Source organism: Paralichthys olivaceus, chromosome 2, assembly GCF_024713975.1.
Source record: "Paralichthys olivaceus isolate ysfri-2021 chromosome 2, ASM2471397v2, whole genome shotgun sequence".
NCBI lineage: Eukaryota > Metazoa > Chordata > Actinopteri > Pleuronectiformes > Paralichthyidae > Paralichthys > Paralichthys olivaceus.
In genome coordinates, this window is record NC_091094.1 from 4,462,949 (window position 1) to 4,482,419 (window position 19,471).

At 41.7% G+C, this 19,471-nt stretch overlaps 2 protein-coding genes across 9 annotated transcripts in view; one reads left to right on the forward strand and one right to left on the reverse strand.

The window, feature by feature from the left end:
* The window catches only part of cenpp (centromere protein P), a 72,869-nt gene extending 62,589 nt beyond the window's left edge, over positions 1-10,280 (reverse strand). Inside the window, exons 1-6 of one of the 4 annotated variants that reach the window (XM_069516774.1) lie at positions 10,141-10,280; positions 9,535-9,692; positions 9,266-9,420; positions 8,889-8,977; positions 7,092-7,177; positions 2,188-2,284 (exon numbers count right to left, since the gene is read on the reverse strand). In XM_069516774.1, the coding sequence (XP_069372875.1) occupies positions 2,188-2,284; positions 7,092-7,177; positions 8,889-8,977; positions 9,266-9,420; positions 9,535-9,692 (585 nt within the window). In that variant the 5' untranslated portion in view covers positions 10,141-10,280. Of the gene's footprint in view, positions 1-2,187; positions 2,285-7,091; positions 7,181-8,888; positions 8,978-9,265; positions 9,421-9,534; positions 9,693-9,931; positions 10,009-10,096 lie in introns of those variants that run through there. The other 3 variants (XM_020096645.2, XM_069516754.1, XM_069516765.1) reach the window with 3 other exon arrangements.
* On the forward strand, positions 10,053-19,170 carry nol8 (nucleolar protein 8). Of its 5 annotated transcripts, none has more exons than XM_020096635.2 (19): positions 10,053-10,119; positions 10,730-10,800; positions 11,366-11,513; positions 11,822-11,884; positions 12,108-12,186; positions 12,495-12,651; positions 12,999-13,297; positions 13,444-13,712; positions 13,996-15,389; positions 15,670-15,870; positions 15,988-16,113; positions 16,415-16,508; positions 16,648-16,780; positions 16,911-16,991; positions 17,551-17,855; positions 17,950-18,091; positions 18,222-18,286; positions 18,454-18,536; positions 18,710-19,170. In XM_020096635.2, exons 3-19 carry the CDS (start codon positions 11,393-11,395, stop codon positions 18,767-18,769), a joined length of 3,672 nt encoding a protein of 1,223 aa, XP_019952194.2. In that variant the 5' UTR covers positions 10,053-10,119; positions 10,730-10,800; positions 11,366-11,392; the 3' UTR covers positions 18,770-19,170. The 5 variants fall into 5 exon arrangements, with proteins under 5 accessions (XP_019952194.2, XP_019952195.2, XP_069372799.1 ...); XM_020096636.2 differs by having other exon boundaries at positions 10,118-10,239; XM_069516698.1 differs by lacking the exon at positions 10,053-10,119 and adding an exon at positions 10,379-10,539.
* The last annotated feature ends 301 nt before the right edge of the window (positions 19,171-19,471 follow it).

A 19,471-nucleotide genomic window follows, 5' to 3' on the forward strand; every position in this document is an offset into this window, starting at 1 on the left:
TGCGTTCTTCATATGTGAAAGGCAAGCTATGGAAAATGTCTACACCCAATGTTTTGGACATTTTCTGATGTTCATGTCTGAAACAGCTCAGTTAAACTAACCTGCATGTGTTTGGACCCTGGGAGGAAGCAGAAGTACCCAGAGAGCAAACTTCACACAGACTCCCACTGAAAAGAAAACAACTTAACAGAGGGCTTTGGTTCGTTACGGCAGAACCGTTGTGGATAATTGTAAAAGGTTCAGACTAAGTCAAGTTTAACTGTAAATTATAAGACATGTCAACACAGAAATGTCTCTATAGGTTTGACATCATTTAAAAATGGTGTTTCATTGGAGCTCCAATTTGCTGATACCGATATTGCAAACTTGATGCCACAACACAAGCACAACAATAAATGTATTACACCATTGTCCATGGCTAACTGCAGAGTCTGCATGTTTGTGTCAAGAGACATTTACAGACAACACTTCAATGGAGAATTGCTAATCGGTTATTGGCCACAAACTCCAAAAGGCCTGTTGTCTATAACGGGTACGGAGCCAACCATCATCTGCAGATCTGTAGTTCCGCAGTGACTGGCTGGTTAAAGTTGTGGTCTACCACCAGCAAAAAGATTCCGGGCCTGGACTGTGTTTGTGAATGCTTTGTATTTTTATTTGTTTATTCCTCCAAGAACATTTTCATTTCATTAAGCCTGGAAATCAGCATAAAAGGCACAGCCTGCATTACAGCTCAAAGTTACAAAGGGAATGATATTTTTCCTTAATAACACCCAAGAAAATGCAAGTAAAGCAAAATGGGAGTTTCAAGCACACGGGCCTGTATGGAAAATGTGGGTTAATCCTCCTTGAGTCCAGCCAACTTGGCAGAACTTTACATTCTCAGAGTAAACACGAGAATAGATTCCATATTGCCTCTGCAGCTTGATTTACGATGACATTTTAGTGCTTCCTCTTCATTACAGTCTCACGCTGATATTTACTACATCCACACTGATTCATAACCGCTGCATGGATCAGAATTTTTCTACTCATCAGTCTAAATACACATTTAGTTGTGTTTGCACAGCTGTCCTTGTTAGGACATTGCATTTCCTTCCATTCATTGTGGACAGCCTAATCAAAACCTTAACCAAGACCTCAGAGATGAAGCATCGCCTCATTAACACTTGGCTTTGGTCACATTGAGGTTTACTGGTAAGATCAGTGTTCATGCACACATGCACACAGACAGACTTGATATACAACATAGGTGACATCTACGTATCTAGTATCTATTCATTTAAAGTCTCATATCAATCACGTCTATCTAATAAAATGAATTTATCGCAGTATCTGTCAATACATCTAGTCGATCTAAATAAGCTATACTGTCTTGAGTACCTACTAAAAGTATATATTATATTGATGCATACAAACGTTCATCCATCACCCAGCCAACAGTAAAGCTTCTGTATTTCTCTACTTATTTACCTACTTATTGAAATTTAAATATTTCCAAACTATTGATCAATACCAGAACTTACCAGAAAACCAGAACCGTGTGGAAACCCACACTGAGTTTCATGAAATTAATCTTATTATTGTTACTTGGAGGAGACAGCTTTAAAAAGTACAAAGACATGATGTCTTTAGGCTCCATTTGTATATTCTGATTGAACTTGTGTTTTCTACATACATTTTGATAGATATATTGTATTTTCAATGCATGCAGCAGTTTAAAGTTCTACAATAGTGTTCGGGTGAAACTCTGGGTGGTAAAGGGGTCATCTCAGGAAACTAGGGCCAGTCAGAGTTTCACGGCTATTTAAAAATGTAAAACCTGATGCCAGTTCATTGTGGACCACAAAGAGAAACCCAGACCTTCAAGTTTGACCCTCTGACCTCGAGCTGGACAAGACAACAAGGCTCCTCCGCTGATGGATGAGGGTGAAACTCAGGGAGATTCAAGCAAAGGTTAATGATGAATTCCAACCTGCAGCTGCCCCCTCACTATACTCTCAGTCACTGATGGACCATCTGGTCTCCCCCGTGAAGGAATTCAGGATGACTCATGATTTTTTGGTTAACAACAGTAAAAGAAGTGCTTTGGAAATGCCATTGGGCAAAAATACTGCCATGTATTGCCATCCTGCGCTTGGCAAACAGCACTTAAGGGAAAATGATCAACTTAGTCAAATCCCTTACCTGGAAATGCTGGAAGGTTCTGCGGCGGTCATCACGTCTGTCTGAGAAAGTCCTGACAGTCCTGAAGAGTAACAAGAGATCGTTGCGCTCCTCGGCTCTGAAATGATATAGTAGACGTTTAAATTGTTTTTTAAGTTCCCCAGGAAGCTGAATGAATACAGCACACTGCCACACAGACTAACTGCAACATCCACTGTTCACTTGGAGCCTGCAGAGACCTGGGTTGCATGTCGAGCAACCCGGTTCTCTCTCCCTTCACTTTCAATTGCCAAATAAAGTTGAAAAAGATAGAAAATTGTCAAGTTCAACTTAATGGAGATTTAAATAAATAATAAAATCTGAACTACCCACTCAAGAACTGTAAAAGTATAGTTTATAGTGTTTCTGTATATTCAACAGTAAACTGTACTTTGGTAATAGCAAAGAAATAAAATGTTTTGGTGTGATTCACTCTGAGTGAAGCTGGGACATTGTCAAAACCTTTCCAGAGTTTTCCATGGGGGCCCAGGGCGAGACGGTAGTCGGGTGAATGTTCCAGACAACTGTTATTCCACACAGAGCTGATGGAAACATGGCAGCACCCTCCCATATAATGGAGCACTACCAAGAGGACAGATATGGAACTGATGCCTGGTTTCATGTTGCTATATTAAACCTATATGGTCCAACTGTTTCTGAATGATGCAGAATGATCATAAGCCAGTTAAACTATACCAGCGGCAAACGCAGAAACCTTATCAGTGCACTGATTCTAGTGATGCCTGTGGACTGATGTTTGGTGGTGTTCAGCTCATTATCACAAAGACGGAACATTTGTTAGTTGCATGCAATGGAAGAAATGATCAAGTTAAACAAAGTACTGCTACACACAGAACAAAGCGTGATGCGTCTTTGCTAGTTTCAGACTGATGCAATTGATTTACACGAGTTTTGAATTTGGATAAATCATTACAGATCGCTTTTTAATAAAAACTGACGGTCATGATTTATATTTCTTGGGCACCAACAAGAGCAAGTCTTCTGACCAATGATAATAATCACTTTGAACGTTCATGGTCCCCAGAAGATTCCTAATATATAATTGAATGAATGTCAAGTGTCAAACTGCCTTAACCATTCAAACTAAATCTCTGTTACCTCAACATCTGCAATGACGATCAATGAAACACAAGAGTTTGTATTACTGTAAGTCGATTTTCAACAACCTGCTTCTGTGTATAAATCATCCAACGAAAGCCATTTTAGTGGCAGTACTCCAGCTCTGGTAAAGAAAGATTAAATCCTCAATCCCTGTTATAAATATTTATTAGGCCTTTTGTATTTATTGAGGACAGTTCAAGTGTTAAATGGGGAAGACAGAGTCAAAAAAACGAACTTGTGGCCGCTGCAGGAGGACTCAAGCCTCCAAATGCAGAATGGGTTTGCTCACATAATAACACGGAGGATATCCTCAATCCCTGTTAATGGTGATAAAGCCAGGTTACTTCCCCAACGGGGGAATCAACCATTAACAACAGCAGAACAAAGTTTCAGATGTAAAAACTGTGTTTCACAGAACCAGGCCGTGGACTTTTCAACCATTTATGAGTTCAATTGATAATTTTTCACATTGTGATCTTTAAATCTGATGTGAGATACAATCTTTATGACGGCTCAAAATAAACGTTTAATTACTGTCCAAAATACAGGCATGTATGCTAAAAGAAACTGAAAATAAACCTTTCTTTTAGCTTAGAGTTGACTGATATCTGCTGTCATGACCTTAGCACAGTTCATCCTCTCATTAATCGCAAGGCTTGGACCAGGTTAACACAAACTGTAACCCGACAGCCTGGATCACTGCTTCCTCGGCTGTAGGCTGGGAGTCAAAATACTTTGCGGATCAACAGGCTTGAATCCCCTCATGACAAGAGCAGCACTGTGTTTCAGAACAGTTTAACGTGATCCAGTCTGCATTGAGTCCTGTAAATCCACCTCCAAATACAAAAAAGCAACCTTTCCAAGTCGCAATCACTTTTAACGGTTGCTCCGGACATTTTTCAGAGTTTTTCTAGTAAAACATGCAGAGAATGTTCAGGTGAGTTCATGAGAGAATACGTCTGCAGAATTTACAGCGAGCGACCTGGAAAAACAACGGTATTGATTGAGAGCTTTTGGCGATAATGGTCTGTGTCAACGTGCGATAAACAAAAACATGCGATTGCTGCAGCGATATTTATACGTTAGGTCCTTCGTACAGCAGGCTTTACCCAGGTACCACCCGTCGCTCTGTGGCCAGATGAATCCTTTGTGACGCTGAATTGACACGATGCTTTCACTACACTGCCTGTGTGAGTTAAGATGAGGACACATGTGTCTAAACAAAAGAATAAATAAATACGTCCCATAGTTTAAACAGTTCAGAGTTGGATTTGGACTGTTAAACACTTATCCTCTTTCTCACACACACACACACACACACACACACAAATGTAGAGAGAAGGCAGCAGTGTGTCAGAATCATTATCTCCAGTATTTTTCCATCTGTTTCTTGCCAGACTCGGCAGACTGGACCATAAGATCCAGATGTGGTTTGGCCTCCGATATAGAGCAAATCAGACTTCGGCTCCATGGCACTGATCCACCGAGAGAACAGACGCTTTCTGACATACTGTGTTTATAAATGGAGAAAATGCACCTGGGTGCATAAACTCAACACATAAACATAAGCACATTTCATCTATGTCCTTCAACTGAGAGCTTCACTTGGATCTTATAGAAGTCAAGAACCAGGGCGATGCGCCTGGTGTCTGCAAAATAACACTGGAGGTCACCAAAGGGTCATGGCTGCGACGGGAGGCGACAGCATGGTGGGAAAATTTAGCAATTCTTATTCATTCAGCTAAATGCAGAATTTTCCTTCATCCAAATGTTAAACAGCAGTTATGAATATTTTTAGACACTATAAATCAAACGATGTTGAAGCTTCCAACATGTAAATCCCCTCCACATGTTACCTCCTCCTACACATGGTAAAAATATTATGTGTTAATAATGATAATAGCAATGCAGTTGATATTTGTTTGATATTAACACATCTGTGTCAGCTGACAATTATACGTGAATACAGAAATGTCAACGATATGGTGGAGGTCATTGAGAAGTATAAAGCGTGCTAGAGAGAACTGAGCAGCTAAGTTATATGATCTGCAAATGTCTGTCACTATTCTTTAAGAGCCAAATTAAAGCGATCTAATTAGTTGAAATCGTGGGTTTCATCATCTGAGCCAAGGAGTCTATGGTTCCACTCCTGTCTGTTGTTTGTCAGCAGGATTATGCAAAAGCTACCAAATGAATTCCATGAAACTGAGCAGGAGGATGGGACATGGACCAAGAAAGAATCCATTCGAATTTTATGCAGATTCGGACAATGGAGCGGATGCAGGTGTTTTTTTTTTTATTACTTTTTTAATGATGGTGACACTTTTTGACATTTTCACCATTTCCCAGAGAATAATTCATGGATCTTGATGAAAAAAAAAAAAAAACTTCTGTCCGTCCTGTTAGTTTTTTGGTGATTTGTGAATATGGGCTACACACATAAAATTTGATTGATTATTTATTCATTCATTCATTTATATGTGTGCAATTTGGCGCAGCTTGATTGCCATTCCAGATACTGATTTCTTTTAAACAATAAATTAAATATCAGTCTCAAAATCTAGTAACTGTCAGGCTCCATTTCATATTGAATTCTATTTCACGCAGGCTCATTTCCTTCGCTGTGCGTTAATCACCAGAAGAGAATTTGGACGTTTGAGAATAATTTACCACAATCAGGTTGTGGTATGAAGAGTTCTGACATTTACCAGAAGAGAAACTGTTATGCATCACAAGCAAAGACATACACAAGAGTTTCCTTTAGGCCTCTTTAGAAATTAAGAATAAAGCGTGAAACAGAGATTCTGTGCTGAAACACTATCTGTAACATTTAAACATCTTCTGACTTTACAAACATTTTTTTCCGCGCAGTGTAAAAAGCACCTGGTAGGAAAGTAACAGTGATTAATCCTCAAGATGCAGCAGAGGAAATCTCAAAAGAGCAGATGCAGCTCAGGTATTTTGAACAGTCACAGCAGGAGAGGAACAGGTGTAACTAATATCAGCGATGGCAACGCTCTGTTTGCCAGTAAACCAGCACACCTAAATGGAACGCAGCCATCACAAATGTAATGAGTTACACCTGTGAGCTCTGCTGAGAGAAAGTGTTGGTTGTTGGTGGGATGAAGAGAGAAAGAGCGAGAACGAGTCGATGTGTGAGTGAGAGGATTCAGCTGGATGACGGGCATTTGACGTGATTTTCTACTTTGATAAACACAAGTTAAACTAAACAGGACGCTTCATCCTGACAGGAGTAATATCCAGTATTAAACATGCAGAGCTGGACTCAGTGTACAGTGTAAATAAATTACAAACTGGACACAGAGATTGGACAGAGATTTCTCTTCCAAACTCCGTCTTTTCAGTCACTACACAACTTTTGTGAAGTAAAAGCACGTTTCAACAATATGAATATGAACGATCGACAGACTGCAAGTATTCATTTCTCTCACATCAAATATCCCCGTAGTGGGACTAAAGGGTTGTCTCCTCTTAACTGATCTTGTTCGATGTGACTTTGAGGTGTTGATTTGATGCTAAGGAGGATTCATGATATTAATTTGATTGATTAATGTTGATTAGAACCTGGTGGGGGGGGGGGTTTATCTTGACAATACTTAAAACTCTGATTACCTCACATGAAGGTTCATCACGTTGAAAAGGTTTGCTGCTGTTGAAGAAAAGTTGAATTCCACATACACATGGCAAGAAAACTCAGGAGGGTTAAGGATCAGATGAGGTTTGCATCAAGTGTTCATTCTTACCCAGACAGGAAGCTGCTGAGGCTGCACAGGTCACTGGCATCCATCACCACGTTCAGATCACTGATGGTCCTCTCAGATCTTTGACCCTGCTGCAGAACAAACACATCATCATCATCATTATTATTCTACCACAGGAAAAAGGCAGAAAGTCACTGTAGCTAGTGTGCTGACCAGGATATCACTGATATTTAACCCTTACCCAGTGTTCTCAAACCTGTGGACAGCATGATGCTATCAGTGGATCTAAACCTTCCATCTCTAGTGGTTTAAAGTCAACAAAGACGTGAAGTTGTTTGTTAAATTATAATTGTGCTGGTGGGTGTATTTTTAACTAACCATATCCCAACACCAGCTTCATTTATATCACACAGGCATGAGATCCAAATCTTTTTCCACATCAGAAAAGGGAACAAGAACATATTCCTTCAAACATTCTTCTCCTTGTGAGGACGAAAGCGATTCCGTATTTGAGTAGCCATAAATCATATATGTGATTGGATTTGAATGGGTTACAACACTGAGAAAACATTTTTAAGGATACTGGCAACTGTACTGGCCAACATCATTGCAACACAAAAAACAACTATTAATCAGACGGTAATAAAAGGCGAGACGAGAGTGTATGTTTACAAAATGACTCGATTTCTAAATTACACCACCAAATAATTAATGTCTTGATCAAAACAAGTCGAAACTTCACAAGAAAAACTATGATTTTAATGGCACTTCATGAGCCAGACGAAGAAGAGGGATTCAATGAAACCAGCTGTTGTGGGAAGGAGTCGAATGAGAATGAAAACCAGAAGACTGCTGGACCTACACGAAGAAGGTTCGCAGATGACAATAATACAGAATTTCCCTACAATAAAACTACAATTAGTGTTGACTTCACATTTGCAGTGCTGGCACATGTCAAGGGTCAAATCTGATTTTGTTCAAAATGTGTTTTTAAAACACCGAACGGCTGAAAACTGGATCTGTGCAGACAAAAAGTGTCCAAAGCACAAAGTATACAAAAAACTTTTATATAACTTTTTCATATTCTTTTATCAAAATAGTTCCTGATACAAATCATAATTGTGACGCTTGTTTCAAACGGAATGAGTTCTTCCTTGGTTCATGCTCCTTCCCTCCACAAAATTTTATTGAAAAACGTATCTTACCATCTAATTTATACATTTCTGTGATCGGAACTCTCACTTAGCCAGAGTGATCAGAAAATATAAAGAGCACTTAAAAGTCTACCTTTATTTTGAAGAGATGATCTACACCTGAAGACGTTTTATTGCTTCACCTGATATCAATGACATGATACATGACTGATACCTGACATTTCCTCTGACTGATGTCTGAGTGTGACATGACCTGATCCTGGAGTTTCTAAACTGTGCAGGAGATGCCTGATCGGTGAACCTGTGTCACCCTCTGCTGGCCGAATACAGCATCAACACTGAAGGACAGTCATCTGAATGTCAGCGTGCATAACTCAGCCCAGGCCCAACAGTCACACTTAAATTCAATCAAGCTGCATCAAATTTCACGCACTTATGAATATCAGTCCCGTAAATGAGCGAGATCCATTATTCACTGGGAAAATGTTTCAACTGCCCGATGTCACACTGTAAAAGAAAAGGAAAAGTCTGATGGGTTCTTCGTGGGCAAATATCATAACCCTTCGCTAAGTTTGGTGATGATCCACTGAGTTGGCTTTGTAAAATCTAGTTTACAAACAAACATACAAATAAAGGGACGGGGGTGAAAATCAACTCCTTGGTGGAGTTAAAAAAAAAAACTCACCCTGACTTCAGAAAGCTGGAACTCGACCTGGAAGACCAGTTCAGAGCAGTGTCCTGATACAGAGAGATGCTGGACCAACTTCCTGCTACCTGATAGACAGACACACACACACACACACACACACACACACACACCATTTTAATGATGTCATCACATCACGAGGGGCCCTATGAAAGGTTCCCTGTATATAATTCAGGTAATAATTGAGGTTTGCCAATGATGACAACAATCGTATACTGTACATTTGTAGAATAAGGGCTTCAACTGAATTAATTTGATTTCTTAATCTGCTGGTTATGATCCTTCGCTGATCTTCTAATCTATGTATTATCAGAAAACAGTGAAGGCTGTGGATTCAGACAGAGCTCCTCTCTTACTGCTTTGCAGCGTTTTTGTGGTGCAGCTGTTCAGACTGATGCCATTCATCTGTGTCTGCCGCTTAAGGTCCTCCTCCAGTTCCTCCACCTCCTCCTTTAGCCTGGACACCACCTCCTCCTCCGAACCCACCTGTTTCTGTCCGCAGACATACGACCTGTGGAGACAAATGAAAATCTACTTACATTTCTCTCCTCACAGGTCTGAGGGTGCCCGAAGTCTGGAATGTGTGACGTCTACTGGAAAGGAAAATAAAGAAATGGGAACTAACAGTGCATCCTGCATTTGCCCCCTGAAGTGGAACGTCATGTCCTTGAGGTTCATCTGCTGTTGGTGCTGCAATTCTGCCACTTCAGCCCGGAGTTGATCAATCTGAGCCTCCAGCACTTTCACCTCCTCCGTGTTCTCCTCGCACATCTTCTCCTCCATCTTGAGGGAACAAATACAAACTGATTCACTATGGCAAACAGGCAAAATAAAGCAGCTGCCATTAAACGGTAAAACTATACTACTATATGTGCAGGAGGTGATTATTTTGACGTGATGAAATATCAATGACAATCAAAACTAGAACTAAGAAAGGTGTAGGAGACATTTCCATTGGTTGTTCTTTTTGCTGTGTCTCTAGTTAAAGCAGCTTCTAGTTCCATAAATACAATCACACACACACAATGACCTTGTAATTGTTGTCCAGCTGTGTGGAGTCATGTCTCTAACAGGTTAAATATCAGTGTTCATGACAGTGAAGGATCAGCTGAGTCACATCAGTGTTAATGACAGTGAAGGATCAGCTGAGTCACATCAGTGTTAATGACAGTCTCTCGCGAGCTGACATCACTTTGCTGTCCTCTCTTCGGTGAGTTTGAATGAAGCTCACCTGTCCGTCTCCGTTAAACCGTCGAGTTACCGGAGTCAAAGTCTTCTGTGTCCCTCAGAGTGAATCATTCAGCTGAATCCACAGACTGGAAATAAAGAGGTTCACTCACACAAACACTCGAAGTTTCTTCTTCGTCTCTGAACAATCACAACAGTTTGCAGCCTCGCGCCCTGTGGACGATACCACTTGTCGTGGACCAGAGGGGGGGAAACAAATCGTTGAACGAAGCTTGATAATTAACTGCGCGCCTCATTGTCGATACAGTTACTGCAAGTTGTCAAATATATATTTATCTCAAGTGTAAATCTATTACTTTATTGCTTTTAAGACGCAATAAATACATGAACGTACGACGTGGAAATGATGAGAGTCCCCTCTATGGTTTCAACTTGATGAACCGTGAGGAACTTATTTGTTTCTTGTTGATGTTTATTAGCTTGAACGGCTAAGCTAACATCTACATCTCTCAATATTAACTCCTCCAGACTTTATTAATTAATTAATTAATTTTAAATTCACGATGTTTTATTTTATTTCACTCTGACTGTACTTACATCACATCGGAACCTTTCGGTGCTGCGGGAAGAAGCACGGGGAAGGGAAAGTCGACGGGAACGCCCCGGACGGAGTTGACGGTAACACCAGCTGGACACATGTGAGGTAAACATTTGTTTCTCTTCGTCTGTCGATGATATTTGTTGATGTTGGTCCGTGACGACACCGTCAGCTCCTCCGTGAAGCAGCTTTAGTCACAGGTGTCATGGCGCAGGGAGTGTGGCTGTAGAGTCTCCGTGGTGAAGTCAGCAGGTCGACTGCTCTGCCTCATTCAGCTTCATGGTTGTTGTGGAGGCAGCTGGGGTTGATCTGGTTTGTGTTATGCTGAGAGGGAAAGAGGGATTTGTAGTTTTCACTTTACCTTTGTTAAGATAAATATTAGAAACGCTGAACTACTGAAAGTGACTGAAGAGTTTGCTTTCAACATAATGCCTTCAATGGTTAATCTGATATTTATCAATCAGCTTCATGCAAACAGCAGGAACAAAACTTTTCTACATGCCTCGATTTGAGTTTATTAGAGTTCGTGTATCATGTTTTTTGAAGTTGAGGTTTGTGTACCCCTAAGTATTTGCTTAAACACACACTGTTTAAGAAGCATTCAAATGGAAATGGTTAAGCCAGGATGTGGGATGTTTGGTGGCTGATGCTTGTGTTTTCTCTTGTGCAGTCACAGCGTTGTCGTGGATACGGAGCAATGCAGCGACTGTACGTCGGTGGGTTGAGCCACACAGTCACACAGAAGGATCTGAAGGATCGATTTGGGAAGTTTGGAGACGTGCAGGATGTTGAGCTACGGACCAGGAGAGACGATGATGGTGTGAAATTCACTGGGCACTGATGTTCACAGCTATTTAATCTGTTCATATATTATAAATGATAAGATCCTAAACTCAGTTGAGACACCTGCACAATTCATCCCAGTTATTATAGTCAGTATAACCGGAGATTTGTTTGTTGGATGGCATATTATTCTTTAAACCTGAACAGCAGTTTTATGATGCACGAAATTAAATTCACAAAGTCGTTTTTTTTTATTTTAAATCTCAAAACTCGTTGATTATAACCAAACAGGTTATATAACCAAACAGCTGCATGTGTCCTGACTGATGTTGTTCTCCTGCAGGAGTTCCTTACAAGACCTTCAGCTACGTTAACATCAACATTTCAGAAGCTGACCTGAAGAAATGTGAGTGAACTCTGTGAGACTCTTGAGTCTTATTTACATCAGTGTGAGGAGATAACACACCTCAGAGATCAGTTTCCCTTGTTTCTCCTGAGTATCAGTATCTTGAAACAAAATAAACCCATGTGTAATATTCCACAACTCTGAAAATTTTAAGTAAGTGTGGAATTGTACTGTTAAGAACCACCAGAGCTCCGGTCACATCATCAGTGTGTTTCCTCCTCAGGTATGACGGTGCTGAACAAATCCAAATGGAAAGGAGGAACTCTGCAGATTGAAACAGCCAAGGAGAGTTTCCTGCACAGGTAAAGTCAGGTTGACTTCACCAAGAGGAAGCTGAATTCAACTAAGCTGCTGATTATTACTTATAGATGAATCTATAAATTTAGCTGTTAAGAGTCAGATGTTTCTCTCTATCTTTCTTTTTTTTTTTTAAATGTCGATCACAGCTACTCAGACTCCAACAAGAAATCTTCAAATGTTTTGATTTGTCCAAAACCTAAAATTATTCAGTTTACCGAAAATAAAAAAACCGAGATAATCCTGATCCATGATAAAAGATTCTTCCTGATTGCAATGTGCACTGAGTATTTGGTGTGTGTGTGTGTTGTAGACTGACCCAGGAGCGGCAGGAGGCGATGGAGCAGCGCCTCCAGCCGCCTGCAGCTGAAGACAAGAGACAGAAGCTGCTCGACTCCCTGAGCAAAGCCGGTGTGGACAACTTTCACATGAACGCTGCAGTGCCAGGGACAGAAGTACCGGGACACAAGGTCAGGTCATCAACTGCTTCCTGTTTCTATCAGAACCCCAGAGACAGACTCAATAAGACAGAACGTTTATAGTGTAGCTGAGAAGGAATATAAATAAATACATAAAAACTTTTATAACACTGTTTGTTAGTTGTATCCTATGAACTCTGTATAGAAGTGATCATTGCTTTCATTGTTTTACTGTCTGTGTGAGGTTAAACCTTTTAAAACAAATTACGATTTAAGTCTCATAATTTCTTTCTTTGATATCGCTCTACCACTCCATCGTACCCGAGTCATTTAATATTAATTCAATTGATTTCAACTGTCCCCTGGTGTTGACTGTCCCCTGGCTGCTCTGCTTTCAGGACTGGGTGGTGAGTAAGTTTGGACGAGTCCTCCCCATCCTGCAGCTCAGGTGTCAGAAGGGCAGCAAAGCTCGAACCCTGAAGTACGACCCGTCCAAATACAGCCACAACATCCGCAGGCTGGACCGAGCCGCCACTGACCAGCACACCCCCGTCACCCAGCTCACCTGGGAGGTACAGGGAGGTGACGATGACATCAGCAAAAAGAGGCGGGGCGAGTTCCCTCCATATGTGCCACCAAAACCCAAAAAGAGTCGGAAAAATGTGACCAACTCCCATAATGCAGTGGGCACAACCAGGTAACTATGTGTTCTTCTACTCAGTGTCTGACGTACAAGTTCCACTGGTTTGGTATTTAGTTTGAGGACTTTTATGTGTCACTTGATTCATTCTGACGAGTCACTCTGCTCACATAGACTCTCTCCGTCCTGTTGTCTCCTCTCAGATCAGAGCCGACTGTTCTCTCCGTCAAACTCACAGAGCCTCAACCTTTCACCAACGGATTTCAACTCCCAACTAACTACAGACCAGCTCAGCGGAAGTTGGTACCTTTCACCGGTGGCGATGTGGATTCGGACGAGGAAATCCGCAGGCTGGTGGCAGTTCAGAACCCCTCCCATGGTGCACCGAGGCAGGAAGTGGAGGAGGATAACCTGGAAGTGGTCGGATTAGACTACCTGGTGAAGTCGGGACTTTCCAGTCAGCAGAGGAAAGGTAGAAGATAAAAAAAATAACATGATCTAATGAATAAAGTAACAATGGAATAGGAAAACAAACTTGTTCGTGTACTGAGGCTTGAGTCCTCTGCAGTGGCCACAGGTTCGGCTCCGACCCCTTTTCCATGTCTCCCCCTTTCAACCCTGATATCTGTCCTATTAATAAAGGCCACAAAAATAATGGTAATTAATTAAGAAGGAACTGTTGATATATCAAGTGATGGAACAAATCTTGTTTAATTGTGCTTTGAAATGTGAAAAGTTTTTCTCTCTGATTCCAGGTAGGCCAGATGACGAAGACGACTACGATTCTGCTGACACAGATGAACTCTTTGCATCCAGGAAACCTCCTCCTGCTCCTGCTCCTCCTCCCCCTGCTCCTGCTCCATCACAGGAGCAACAGACCCTGCCCACTGCAGAAAACCCCTCAGGGAACAACACGGATAAGAAGAAAAAGGCGAAGAAGAAAAGTCAAGCTGCAGCAGAAGAGGAGGAGGAGGAGGAGGAGGAGGATTCAGCAGATGCTGAAGATGCTGAAGATCACATCACTTCTGCCACTTCTCAGAAACAAAGAAGCAACCAGAGTAAGAAGTTGCTAGATCTCCCTGTTGCGAAGTCCTCTTTCTCAGAGTCTGATGGTGATGATGAGGATGATGATGATGAAGACGATGATGAAGATTATGAAGCCATGTTTTCTAATGTCACCCATCTGGAGATCTCCATGGCTGACCTACAGAGGCTAGCTGAAGAAGCCAAGCAGACCTCTGAGACTACAGCTCCCAGCGTCTCTAGCTGCAGCACCGAAAAAGAAACTAACCTTGTATCTGGTGTCGCAGAACAACCCGCACCCAAGAAAGGCACCATGCCAGAAGACATCCTCGCCTCCATCATGCGGGGCTACTGCAGCGATGACGACAAGAAGAAGAAGAAAGGAATGCTGCCCGCCTTCCAGGGAACAAAAAGATTGTACGATGGATTAGAAACAAGTGACTGCCAGAAGAGACAGAGAGAGGAGCAGCAGGAGAGAACAGGAAGTGTGGTCAAAAAGCACAAGCTGCACTCAGAAGTGGACGAGAAAACAGCTGAAAACAAAACCAGGAAAAGTTTGAGGAAAGAAACACACAAAGAAACGAAGAAGACAGAGAGCAGTGAGGAGGAGGAGGAGGGGGAGGAAGAGGAGGAGGAGGAGGAGGAGGTTGTGAAGGACAAGGCTCCTACAAAAGTTTCAAATAAATCTGCTGTACATACTGAGAAACCTGAGACAAGTACCTCCTCCAGCAGCAGCAATGATGATGATGAGGAGGAAGAGGAGCAGAGGATGAAGGTCAGTCAGACTGTTCCGTCAGCCAAAGCTACAGCAAAGACTATACCTTCATCTTCCAGCTCCTCTTCTGAGGAAGACGAGGACAAACAAGAGATTGTCTCTGCTGAAGATGTTGGGAAAACAGCTACTGCCCCTGCTCCTCACAGCGAGTCATCGTCGTCGTCGTCGTCGTCCTCCTCCGGCGATGAGGAGGAAGAGGAAGTGCAGGTTTCTTCCCGGGTGAAGTTAGGAGCCAAGGAGGAAGAGGAGCAGCAGAGGAAGGCCAACGTGAGGAGACTCGCTGCCATCCAGCAGAGAATGAAAGAGGCCGAAGAAAACAAGAAGCTCATACAGGGAGCTCTGTCCAACCTGGTGAGTGTGATGTTACTAGAATGAAGGAAATAAATGTAGACGTGCTAAATGTTGTTTGCCTTTGACTATATTTGATAATGAGAAATTAAAGAAATGATCAGCTGGTTAATTAAAGTAAGAAAATGATTGACCTCGGAAACAGATATCTTTGCAGCAATATCTTTGTCCAGTTGGGGGCAGAGGAAAACAAGCTTTCCATTGATATAGAAGAATTGTTTGGAATCAATTTTATATTTTCACATATTTAACATTGATAACACGCAATATTATTCTCCGTCAGGATACTCCAAAACCAGGAGCAGGGAAACACATTGTTTTTGGCTCTGATGATGAAGAGGAGGATGGGGATGAAGATGAGCAGCAGAAACCCTCAGATGTCACAATGTCAAAGAAGAAGACCCTGTTCGAGGACAGCCAATCAGAGGACGAGACCACAGGTGACGAGGCAACAGCCAATGAGAAGAACACAACAAAGGAGAAGGTGAGAGAAACAGACAGATGTTTAGTTTGAAATCGACCTGTGAACGTTTTTATTTATGTTTCACCTGATACAAACATTTAGTCTGAAATGTGTGTGTGTGTGTGTGTGTGTGTTTAGGTGCGTCTGAAGGGGTTAGGCCCTCGGCTGTTTGGCGGCAGTGATGATGAGGACGGTGGCGATGAAGAGGAGGATGGCAGCAGGTTTGACATCAGGCCTCAGTTTGAAGGTCGAGCTGGTCAGAAGGTGAGAAGACAAGGTCACATGATGCTGCACTGTGTGTTCCCTCTTACCAGCTCTCTTCTTATTCTTGTATCATTTTATATCCTCGGTGTCCTTCACAGGAGAACAGACAGTGGTCTCACATTTTTTAGAACTGAATGAATAAGATGTGTAAATAAAGAGAAAAGTACAATAACGAGTTTCATCCTCTGGGGACAATGAACATCTTATCCAGCCTTAAAAAGCGATCCAAACATTATGATAAGATATTGTGATGAGTGTGATTCTGATGTCAGTTGGTCGCTTGTTTTTTGTGTGTGTCCAGCTGATGCAGCTTCAGTCTCACTTCGGGGCAGACGAGCGATTTCGGATGGATTCTCGCTTCCTGGAGGAAGATGAGGGCAAAGACGAAGAGTCAGGTGAGGGTTTCTGTATATGACATCTTAGTCCAGTTATCTGTTGCCTTTGTGTTATTGTTTATAACTCCTTCCACTAATGTCAAACCTGTCAGCATCTATTAAACTATATATTTACATAAATGACTGTTGAATGATTCAGAGACAAAGATGACAGAGGATGATGAGGCTCTGGAGGAGGAGAGGAAGAAGAACCTGTCCATCATGCAGAGCGTCCTCGGCAGCAACCAACAAACCTGCAGCAGCAAGACTGCCGGCAAAGCCAAGACCTTCAGGTGTGACACACACACACACACACACACACACACACACACACACACACACACACCCACCACTTCTGAACTGGAACTTTGTGTTTCATCAGGCTCAATAGATGAATGAATAAATTCCTATGTGTGTTTGCAGAGACGTGTCAGCGCTGCACTACGACCCCAGCCGAGAGGAACATGCTGCGTTTGAGACCAAACCAGATGAGGTCAAAGAGAGGTATGAACATGGAAACTACTATGACATAAGATGTGAGATGGACTGGATTGGAATCAGCACCAATGCTGATCCCATTAACCAGTTAAGACAAAAGCCAGATCTGATCCACACGAGAGGATTGGGTGATATTCTTTATTGTTGATATTGTCAACAAATCCCATGAAAAGCCACAGAACTGCAATGATTGGTTCATTCTTACCGTCTCATCCTTTCTGTGGCAACTGCAAGTTCATCGGTTCCTACTGAAAACCAATAAATAAAACTATATAACTATATAAAACTATATACAAAACACAGGTGCTTAAAATGAATACATCAGATAATTTTGTTGCATCAAGTTGTTTTTACTGAATATGTTCAGTAGACTTTTAATACTTGAATGTAAGATTTTATTTGGGTACATTTGCCAAAAAAAATTATGTCTAAAAGTCTAAAGAGTAATATCTCAATGTATTGTTGCTGCAGTTCAATTGAAAGCTCTCATAAGTACTTATTCAATTATAATGTGCACTCATGTACATGTCGAGTAAGACTGTCATGTGATCTTCTGTCTCCACAGCAAGTCGGCCAGGAGGAAGAAGAGGGAAGAGGCTCAGAAGATGCCGGAGGTTTCTAAAGAAATTTACTACGACGTGTCTGGAGACCTGAAGGCCGTGTTTGGTCCGACAAAGGATGACATCACTGAAGAAGAAGAAGAAGAAGAGAAGATAAACTGGGACCAAGAAGAGGAAGAGGAAAAAACAGAGAAAGAAGAGGAGCCGACTCCGGTGACGTCTCTCGTCTCGGCTGATGCAGAGAAAGAGGAGTCTGGATTTAAATTCTCCTTCTTTGGAGACGACGTAGAAACAGAAAGTAAAGAGCCGGGTAAGTTGAATCAAAACATTTTTTCTCAGGCTGTCTTAGAGGAAATATTTTTTTAAGAAAGCTGTGTAACTGTAATCCGTCACTCTCTGACCAGCAGAGTACAAGGTGGAGAATATCCAGGCTCCGAAGGTGTCATGGCACCAAGACCCACGTTTCCAAGACAGCAGCTCAGAAGAGGAAGATGAGGATCAGGAGGAAGATGAGGAGCAGATCATTGCTACAGCTAAAACCACAGAGTGAGAAGAATTAAAATCAAATCCTGTCTCGCCCTGTAAACGTACCGTACTTTATTACCGGACAGCAGATTTACTGTAAAATCCATGTCAGTTCAAATGGAGCCTCATCTTTATGTGTTGCTGTCAACAGAGCGGAGACTCCTGCAAAGACCAGTCTCTTCTTCTTCTTCTACCCTGAAGACAGCAGATTGACAGGTGAGGTGGAGAATTCAAATCCAGATACTTTGTTATTCAAGCTCCATCGTTTTTTCCTTTAATTCAGCAGCAAGTTACATTTTCATATTTAAAATGTTTGTCTGAGAACAACATGACTTCCTGAAATGTTATGTTGATGTCTCACCACTTCTCTCCACCTCCATCAGAGGGCCCGAGGTTATTCTGTCGTTCCTCTCAGCTGGAGGAGCAGAGGGAGCAGTGGGAGGAGAGGAGGAGCACACTCAGAGAGGTACACATCAGTTTACAACAAGAAACGCCTCCTCACATATTTGTAAATAATATAACTTCAACATTTAAGCAGCACTTCCACAAAACTGATTTTTTTTATTAACAGAAGCTGACGTTACTGTAGACTAGACTTGACAACAACCTGAATTGAAGATTTCTACGTTATTTCCACAGGAATATCGCAAGAAGCACAAGGACGCCCGCAGAAAGCTGAAGGCCTCCCTGAAAAGCTGAGGATGATAGGACATGGAAGTCTGTTTCAGTTTGAATACCTGGTCTGGACGTTACAGTTTGCAGATTTTTCTCCTCCCTCATTTGATGCGATCTGGTGTCATGACTGATTTTAACAGTCGACAGGAGAGAGAACAAACAGCAGCTGAGGACGCAGACTTGAAGCAAAACATCGAGATCGTCAGAATATAAGATTTATTTTTTTTATTCTAGTAAATCCTCAGAGATATTTTGTCATCAGAGCCTTCCTGTGGAAACTTGCGTATCAGGATTTCTTGTTAGTTTCCTGAATGACAGTCAGACGCAGCTACAGAGGATCGAACCTGTTTGGAAAAACATTCATAGACAAAATGTTCAAATGAATAAGGTTTGAATTTGATAATAAATATGAAAGGTCGAAAAAATGTCCTGCATCATTTTATCTTTGACTCTCACTGGTGGACAAAGCTTATAAATATATTTCTGTATAACTAAAGACAAATGACAGATTCCTCTGTAGTGAATCATACAGTATAATCAACAATAAACAGGATTACGCAAAAACTACTGAACGGATTAACAAGAAAATTGGTGGAAGGACCAATAAAACTCTGGTGCAGATCAGAGGAGGAAGAATTGATGGTAGAAGAAATCAGACATATTTAGGAGACTCATCTGAGTGTGTGCAGTTCGGTGCAGCTTGTCAGGTCTGAGGTATCTGCTCCA

What these genes read in the sequence shown, in the direction of transcription:
- nol8 (XM_020096632.2), top strand. Translation starts at nt 10,975, where the DNA reads ATGGTTGTTGTGGAGGCAGCTGGGGTTGATCTG. An exon ending in AGGCAGCTGGGGTTGATCTG is followed by an intron (nt 11,008 to 11,365) that starts GTTTGTGTTATG and finishes TCTCTTGTGCAG; the next exon opens with TCACAGCGTTGTCGTGGATA. An exon ending in AACAGAAAGTAAAGAGCCGG is followed by an intron (nt 17,856 to 17,949) that starts GTAAGTTGAATC and finishes CTCTCTGACCAG; the next exon opens with CAGAGTACAAGGTGGAGAAT.